Below are 8,741 nucleotides of genomic sequence, written 5' to 3' on the forward strand. Positions count from 1 at the left end.
GGAACGCATATTTGCACGAGTGGGCATTCCCCGGAAGTTCATATGCGACAATGGAACCCAATTCACAAGCCGGGTCCTAAAAGATTATTTCACCGAGCTCGGCGTAGAAATCCAGTACTCGGCTCCATATTGCCCACAGGAGAATCCCACAGAAAGGACCAACCGCACTGTGAAGACGCTGATATCCCAGCTGTCGAAAGGCGACCAGAGTTCGTGGGATAATATGTTGACAGCGTCTCAAGACCAAACGAGACATTATAACCTACGAAGGCGAGAATGGAGACCCACGCTCGGCGTTCAAGTCTGGCTGCGACAGCATCCCTTATCGAAAGCAGCCGAGGGATTCGCCGCCAAACTTGCTGCCAGGTATGACGGCCCTTACACCGTTACGAAGTTCACATCTCCGAACTTGGTACGCCTGCAGCGCCCCGGAGATCGATCGCGGCGGATCGCCTACATATCCCAGCTCAAACCATACTACGCAGGAGCCACTCCAGATATGATCGACGATAGTATTACCGGACCGAGCAACCCGATACAGTAAGCAGCATACAGCCGCAGGATAGTCTAAAAACTAGTCGAATAACCATTGTATATCCAGTCGAGTAACCATTGTATAACCATTGTAATAGATAAAGACCTTTGTTAGCTACACCGTCAGGTAGGAAGGTAGCGGCCCAGGCCGGCCGCGGACGCCGAGTCCGCATAGCCATAGGAGGCGACGGACTCCGGTTCATCGTCACCATCAAGACCTTTTTATCACCCCACCTTTTTATCACCCCACATGAAGAAATGGGGGGGGGGGGGGGTGTAACGTACACACCTAGACGGTGTACGATACAATTTTTGGTAGTATGTAAGGTTATAGGTGTAAGCGACGCATAATGGATAATAAATATAAGCTAAAACCGAATATTAAGCCGTAGTTAAGTTCCAAACCCGAGTGGCAACGCTAGCCGATATTTAGTGAGTAATAGAAAATACTAGAAATTAAGGAATATACTAGAAATCCCGAAAGCGAGAAAAAGGGAGCGTGGGGATCACCGATCAAGCGTGCGGTCTCTTGTGTCGGAATGGTAAGACGGGGCGGACGTGTCTCCCGCATTAATTTTCCGTGAAATCCGAGTGACGCCTCGACCGCGCGACGGCCCGCGACCAGTGAATAAGTGTTCCGTCTGACCAGCTCGAAGATTTCGTTTTTTTTTTTCGCATTCTCCGACGGGGTCTGGGTTTCCCTTCCTGTGCCGGTGGTTTTTTTCATCAAACAACGCGCTCGGTAACCTGGGCTCTCTACCCTGCGTGACGAATGCCGGCGAATACCCTGTGGACTCGGCTACACAAATGTTCACGGCCAGCCATTTCTCATCCCACGTTCTCTGGTCTTGTCCGGCAAACTGGGCGATCATTGTTTTTACAGTTCTATTGGCCCTCTCCGTGGGATTTTCTAGTGGTGTGTACGGGGCTGTGAACTGGTGCCGCACTCCCAACTCTGTCAGAAACCGCTTAAACGCCCTGCTCGTGAACTGCACCCCGTTATCGGTGATTAAGATCTTCGGCACGCCGTACCTTGAGACAATTCTTTCCCGGATTGCCTTTTCCAGCGTCTCCGTGGTAGCCCTACGCATTGGCACTATTTCCGTCCACTTCGAGAACCGATCTACGAGCACTAGTAGTATCGAGTTCCCGTGTTTCGACCGAGGAAGCGGCCCAACGAAATCGGCGCATACTGTGGCCCAGGGCTCCTCTGGGATCTGTGTGAGCATTTTTCCGGCTGCCTGGAGCTGACTGGGCTTGTACCTGAGGCAGCTCTCACAGTTCCGCACGTGCTTCCTAATGTCGCGGTGCATGCCCGGCCAATAATACCTCGCTGCCACCCTCGCGAACGTCTTCGGCTGCCCATGTGTCCGGTCGTCGGCATATCGTGGTTCTCGGCCATGACTCGCTGCCTTGACCCGCTTGGTACGCATAGCTTCCATGCGACCACATCCTCGTTGCCTGCTCTGTGAGGAATGTGCCGGTACAGCCGGTCAGCCTCCACTAAGTTGTCCGGATATTTTTGGGGGTTCTGTGCTATCTTGGCCCTTATGTCCCTTATCCAGCTACATTCGGCTTGTTTTGCTGGCTGACCAGGTGACTTCGTTTTCAACCTTCGGCAGGTTTCAGGTAAGGGCTGCCGCGACAGTGCGTAAGCCACAATATTCAGCTGTCCTTTCCTGTATGTGATTTCGAAGTCGTATTGCTGGAGCTCCAGTGCCCACCGTGCGATGCTATTCAACCACTTCAAGGCCATGTGATCTGTTATCACTTTGAAGTGGTATCCCTCCAGGTATGGCCCACACGATTGCTAAACAATCCTTTTCAGTGGCGGAATAACTTTTTTCTGACCCGTTTAAGGTCCGGCTGGAATAGGAGATCACCCGCTCACCCTGGTCGGAATTTTGACTGAGAATGGCGCCCAGCCCATAATCGCTGGCATCGGTCTGCAGCACAAACGGCTTTGTAAAATCCGGGCATGCCAAAATTGGGTCGGCGACCAATCTTGCCTTGACAGCTTCAAAGGCCTGCTGGTGGTCGTCGGTCCATTCCCATTTGACACCCTTTCGGAGAAGGGCGTTCAGCGGATGCACTAGCGTGGCAAAATCTGGCACAAAACGCCTGTACCACTAAGCCACTCCCAAGTACTGCCGTAGTTCTTTGACAGTTGCCGGTGGTTTTAGCAATGCTATCGCTGATACCTTTTCCGGATCCGTCCCGATGCCCTGGTCTGCAATGCGATGCCCTAAGTATTGAAGTTCCTTCCTGAAGAATTTACACTTATCCGCGTTTACTTTCAGGTTTGCCGCTCGCAGTCTTCTGAATACTTCCTTTAGGTTCCGCATGTGCTCCTCTAGTGTCCGTCCGATGACGATTATATCATCCTGATACGCGAAAGCGTGCGGCATCTTTTCAGGTCCAATTACCTGGTCCAACGCCCGCTGGAATGTTGCTGATGCCGAGTGTAAACCGAAAGGCATAACTTTCCATTGAAACAGGCCTTTCCCTGGCACTGTGAATGCGGTATACTGCCTGCTGGCTGCCTCCAACGGTATCTGCCAGTACCCGTCCTTTAAGTCGAGGCTGCTAATATATTTAGCTTCTCGGAGTTGGTCCAGGATGTAGTTGATCATCGGCATTAGATATGCATCCTTCACGGATTTTGCGTTGATCTGCCTGAAATCCACACAGAGCCTCCATTTCCCAGTCTTCTTTCTCACCATGACTATTGGTGAGCTGTACGGACTCCTTGACGGTTCGATGCATCCCTTTTCAAGTAGTAGTAACCACCAAGTAGTAGTAACCACCCGTTGTGCCTTCTTCTTTCTGGGATCACCACTGTATGTCCGGCACACCTTATTTCGGCGCCGACTCCTGTGAGGAAATTCCATCCCAGCACCAGCGAGTCTACCACTCCTGGCAAGATCAACAGGCTCATGGGCAATCGCTTATTGCCGAATTCGATTTCCACCTCGAGCTGCGTGTTTATCCCGCTGCACCTGCCATCTGCCAACCTAACTTGCCTTCTCGTCCTTGTAATCTTTCCATAAGCAGCCAGTGTATCCGCCAGCTCCTCGCTTATAAAGCTCGCTGTTGCTCCGGTGTCGATTGTGGCTTTGTGTGAGGTTCTGCCAATCTGTACCGCTGCGGATAACTGCTGCTCTTCTTCGATTAAATCGCCAGTTAGTTTGGAGAGACAACACCTTGCGACCCCTGCTCGCCTCTCTGTGGCTGGGATCGCAGGCCATTTCCCGATCTTTGGCAGCACTCTACACTCCTCACCCCCACCTTGCCGCAAGTCCAGCAGAAAAACAGCCTCTGGTTTTGGCATCCTCTTGCCCAATGTCCGTGACCGCCACACCGTCTACAGGCTTCGTGTGGGTTCACGATGTGTGTCTGTGATCTGTGGGCTCTTGGAGCTGCGCTGGGTGGTCTCTGATTGGTATTGGGTGGCCTCCATAACGTGCTCTGGTGGTTGTAGGTGTTTGGAGTCCATTGTCTTGGACCGTCAATAGGTGCTTGGTGTCCGCCTTCTTCTTCACACCTTCTACACGTGACTTGTGGTGCTGTTGTTTTGCTTCGCGAGAATTTGTTTTCTTGAATAAATGCTTCTCGCTCTTTCTCGAGTACTTCATACTCGTCAGCCAGCACCATTAGAGACTCTAGATCGTCTATCTTATATGTCCTCAGGGAAATCCTCAGGTCAGGCGTGCAGTTTTCCTTTATCTGCTCGAGTGTTTTCTTTTGGGGAGTAGCCAAGTGGTCTCATCATGGTCTGCATGTCAACCATATAGTCCTTGAACGACTCTCTAAAGCCCTGTTTCCTTTGTTTGACCTGATCTGCGAGCTTTGTGAAGAAACCCCTTGGCAGGAAATACGTTTGAAAACTGTCGCTGAACTCTCCCCATGTCCTCCAGTGTTTATTGTTTGATATGAACCATTTTAGGGCCTTGCCTTGCAGCAATTCAGGCATGGCTCGGGGAATGAGGTTCAGGTTCAAACCGTATGTGTTTGCTGACCATTCCACTTGTTCCAGAAACTCCAGTGGTTTCTCCGTGCCGTCAAACTTGAACGACCATTCCCTGACTTGCTTCGCGACTTTTGCATAGTCTGGTGCGCTGGGCCTTTGCTGTTCTGTTCTTCTTTCTTGGCTTGGGCCCCTGGATCTTCCTGCCTCCTTCATGCTCTCAACGCCCAGGCTGGCTATGAGCTGTTCAGCGTCTGGGTCTTGTAACTTGCCGCTCGAGCTTGGTTTGTCGTACAATTCCTCCAGCTCAGCCCAAATTTCTGCCATTCCTAGGTCGTTTTGTGTCTTCGTAACATACTCTGAAAGGGCCTTTCGAATGTCGTCCGACTTGCCCTCCAGGATAATGCCAAGCTTGGCTGCCACCTTTGGGAAATCCTCTTTCTTGAGGAGATAGATCCAATTTTTCCCCATTTCTGTTTATTGCTGTATTTAAACTGTCAGGACAATCACGTTGGGCGCCAGATGTAACGAACTGATTTTCTTTATTATCTGCTCGCTACGAATGTCGTGCGGCTAGCTCAGAAGATGTAAGTGTTCGTCCCACCAAATTTATATGTACGTGACCGCCCTTTGACCAGTGAAAACACACAGAAAGATTGGGAGTATGCAGTGATCTTTTATTCGCCGACTTGACCCTCGGCCGGGGTGGTGTACTGGTTATGTAGAATTACGTCCTGCCGTCGTCTCCTTCCTACGTTGAACGCCTCTCCGGATCGTGCCGGCTGCGAAGTGGTGTCTTCCTCGCCGGCTTTGCTTGCGATGTCTTCTGCCACCTTTGGCTCGGCGGGTTTACAGGGACTAGGGATGCGTCACCGTTCCCAGACTAGGGTGAACAGGCACTGTGCTCTCAAGGCGTACGCCTTTCGCAGCCGCAGCCTCCTGTCCCTTGCTCTGTCCCGGCCGGTCGCACCGGACGTCGGCTCAGTTTCTACCTGACGGTTCAGGCGTACGCCGGAAGCCGCCAACGCAGTCCCTGGGTCAAACGCCAGGTTCTAGACGAACGCTTCCACCCTAACCTCTCTGCCGCAGGCTTAAGAATTCGAAGTGTGGGCTGCTCGCTCGACGCTCGTCTTCGTCGTCCTGGGGTCCTCGTTGTCCTTGTCCGCCACCAGCTATCTCGACCAGCTCCGCTCCTTGTTGGCGACTCGGTAAGCTGCCGTTCTGGGACTCTAGCGGTGGACCGCTGTGCTCTCAACGCATACGCCTTTCGAGACACCAGCTGAACACACGCGCGTCCTTCCGGGCTAGTCGCACCAGGACCTTGTACAGTTCCTGCAGGACGATCAGGCATACGCCGGAGTTCGCCAATGCAGTCCTTGTAGGCAGGTAAGGACCGTAAGGACCTCAGCTACCTGTGTCTCAATTCGGAGACTTTAGCTCTAAGTCCCGAACGTCTCGACGTAGCGATCTTGTTTCCTTGATGATTCCACACGGCTTTACTTGCTCCTTCACGATGTTTCACTGGTTACTTGTTCACTTGATGACTGTTACTTGTTGACTTGATAGAAATCGACTGATCCAGCTTCCTGCGCTCGGCCGGTTTATATAGGCCTCCATTTACCGCTAGTTATCGGCGTCTCCTTGCCTCCTGGTCCAAAGTCCACGGTTTTACCGTTCGACCTTTCGTCCTCTGTGCCCGGCACTAATATCAGGGTCCAAAGTCCGGTGCCGTCCCGTTACTTTCTTCTACCCACGGCCCTTCGCCGCTCTCTTGTATTGCTGTCCCTCTCGGACTCTCCTTGGCCTTGTCTGGTGCTCAGTTCACCACTCTCTCTCTCCGCACTACCGTTACTACGGGCGAATTCGCCGCGTAACTGGTAACTGGTAGGCCACTGCTTGCATGCGCTTACTCTGCTTGCCTCTTAACTTGTGGGGAGTTATTCAACTCCTCACAACTTCAACTTTCCCTGAGCTGCCCTCGTAAGACTCCCCACAGACAGCGCTCTAAAAGACCTTTAACTTTCCCATGGCTGTGCTGCGTTAGCCTGTTCCCCAGATAGTTCCCCGAACTTGAACTTTCCCAAAACTGCATCTCGTTCCTTCGATAATTCCCCGCGTAGAATTTGAATTTCCCGCCCAGACATTTCCCCGTGTTTGAAATCACCAATCCGATTCCCGTCGTCTGGCCACTCTACTGACCCTGTCTCGATCGCACTTATCGATAGTGGGTCCAGCATTGCCATCGTTGTTGCCGTTATCGTTTCCGTTGTCTTATGTTGCCTCCGTGTACCGTTTCTTGAGAAATCCAGTATTTTTTGTAAGGAAATAAGGGACGGGGGCGCCAGGCGATAGGCGGTGGTATCGCCTGGCGCCCCCGTCCCTTATTTCCTCACGGCCTCGTTGTTTGGAAAAAACTGGTAAGTGAACTTGCTGATTATGGTTTTCCTTTATTTAACGACTTTTTTCTTTACAGCGACACCATGACCATGATGCCCCTGATGCCCCTGACATGTCTCGGGGTGCTGACCCTGGACCGCGTGCCCCGGGAGACCCTTGCGGCGGCAAGTGACCCCCCTCGCCCTACGCCTGCGGCAGCCTCGTGTTTCTGCCGGCCCGCGTGCTTGGCCCGCGATTCCCCCCCTCACCGCCCCCGTTCCGCGATCGGCTGCTGCGGCGGACCACTCTTTTTTTAATAACTGCTTGGCTTTAATGCTTGGATCTGCTTTATTGGGCCTTAAACACCCGCACCCGGCCCCATGCTACCTTGACTCGGTAGCGCTGTCCCTCCTTCAGCACGAGCTTGGCCCACCTGGCCTTCCTCTGCCTCTCTCGCTGTCGTTGCGCTTCTTCGGCCACCCGCGCCGGCCACTCCGCCTCCGGAACCTCCGCCCACGGTTCCGCGCCCTCCGACTGCTGTCTTCGCAGCGTCGGCCTCGCCGGTGGGGCTCGCGACTCCGGGCACGAAGTCTGCCGCGCCAGCTTCGGGGGTGGCCCCGCGTCCCGCGACGTCTCCGGCGGTGATGGCCACTCCCATGGCCCCTTCTCCAGCCCCTCCTGGGCCTCGCACTCCTCCTCGGGCGTCACCTCCGGTCCCTCGCGATCGGCCGTCTCCGCGACGCGTTTCGCCGACTTGGCCCTTGGATCGCGCGGGTTCAACGGCGGTGGGCGCCGCCACTCGATGGCTTCGATGGCCACTCGCATCCTGGCCTCCTCTGCTGCCTCCTCGGGCGCGGGCCACATCCACGTGACCGTCTGCTGATGACACCGCCGCCCCTCCACCACGATGGTCCGCAGCGCTTGCGCGACCTGCGCCTGTGGCAGGTGCCACTCCTGCTGCCTCGGCGGCGACGATGGTGGTGGTGATGTTGAGCGTGGTGGTGGCGGTGGTGGTGGCGTCGGCGCACGTGGTGGCGGTAGCGGCGGCTGCGTTGCCGACGGCGGCTGCGCTGCCGATGGCGACTGCGGTGCTGGTGGCGACTGCGGTGCCGACAGCGGAGGCTGCGGCGGCTGCTCCTGCGGTGGCTGCTCCTGCGGCGGCTGTGGCTGCTTCTGCGGCGGCTGCGGGCTTGCCCGACGGTGGCATCTGCCCTAGGCAGATCCTCCCGAGCCCTGCCGTCGCCCTGCTCAACCGGCGGAAGATCATCCGGTCCCTCGCCGCTCGCCGCGCCACGTCGTCCTCGTCCGAGGACACCTCGGGACTGACGGTCTCCGTCCCCTCCTCCTTCTCCTCCTCCTCACTCGCGTCCTCTGGCCCACTCTCGTCGGAAGAGATGGCGACGACCTCTGCGATCTCCGTCGCGTCTGCTCCTGGGTCCTCCTCCTCGGACGGCAGCTCCACGTCCGAGATCTCCCCGGTGGACTCCTCGTCAGCCTCGCTGACCGGTGACGGGGATCGCGACACCAGGGGGGACGCCAGAAGCTGGAGAACGGCGCGCTCCTCCCTCACCTCGTGCTCCATTTGCTGTTGGGTGTTACTCTTACGTGCGCTCATGATGACGATCTTGTTTGGAAAGATCTGCACCATGCAGCGCCGTCGCTGACGAAACCTCGGTTCTTCGACGTATCCTCGGTTCCGTTATTCGCGGAGACGTGTACCGGTAACGGGACTCGCTCTCCGCTCTGTGTCCGTGTAACGTTTAAAAGTAACGGTGTCCTCCGTGTACACGCCTCCTACGCAACCCGTGCATGTGTGTGTTTAGCCGATAACGGTGCCTACGGCTTTTTAAACCCTCCCTGTCCC

The 8,741-nt window shown here is 55.0% G+C and overlaps 1 protein-coding gene across 1 annotated transcript; it reads right to left on the minus strand.

The window, feature by feature from the left end:
* Window positions 1-7,225: 7,225 nt before the first annotated feature.
* LOC128266025 (proline-rich protein 12-like) lies at window positions 7,226-8,525 on the minus strand. The gene is made up of 2 exons (XM_053002292.1): window positions 8,131-8,525; window positions 7,226-8,066 (listed from the first exon to the last, which is right to left on the minus strand). The coding sequence occupies exons 1-2, from the start codon at window positions 8,523-8,525 to the stop codon at window positions 7,226-7,228; spliced, it is 1,236 nt and encodes a 411-aa protein (XP_052858252.1).
* Window positions 8,526-8,741: the final 216 nt, after the last annotated feature.

The sequence above is a fragment of the Drosophila gunungcola genome, unplaced genomic scaffold, assembly GCF_025200985.1.
Source record: "Drosophila gunungcola strain Sukarami unplaced genomic scaffold, Dgunungcola_SK_2 000230F, whole genome shotgun sequence".
Classification (NCBI taxonomy): Eukaryota; Metazoa; Arthropoda; class Insecta; order Diptera; family Drosophilidae; genus Drosophila; species Drosophila gunungcola.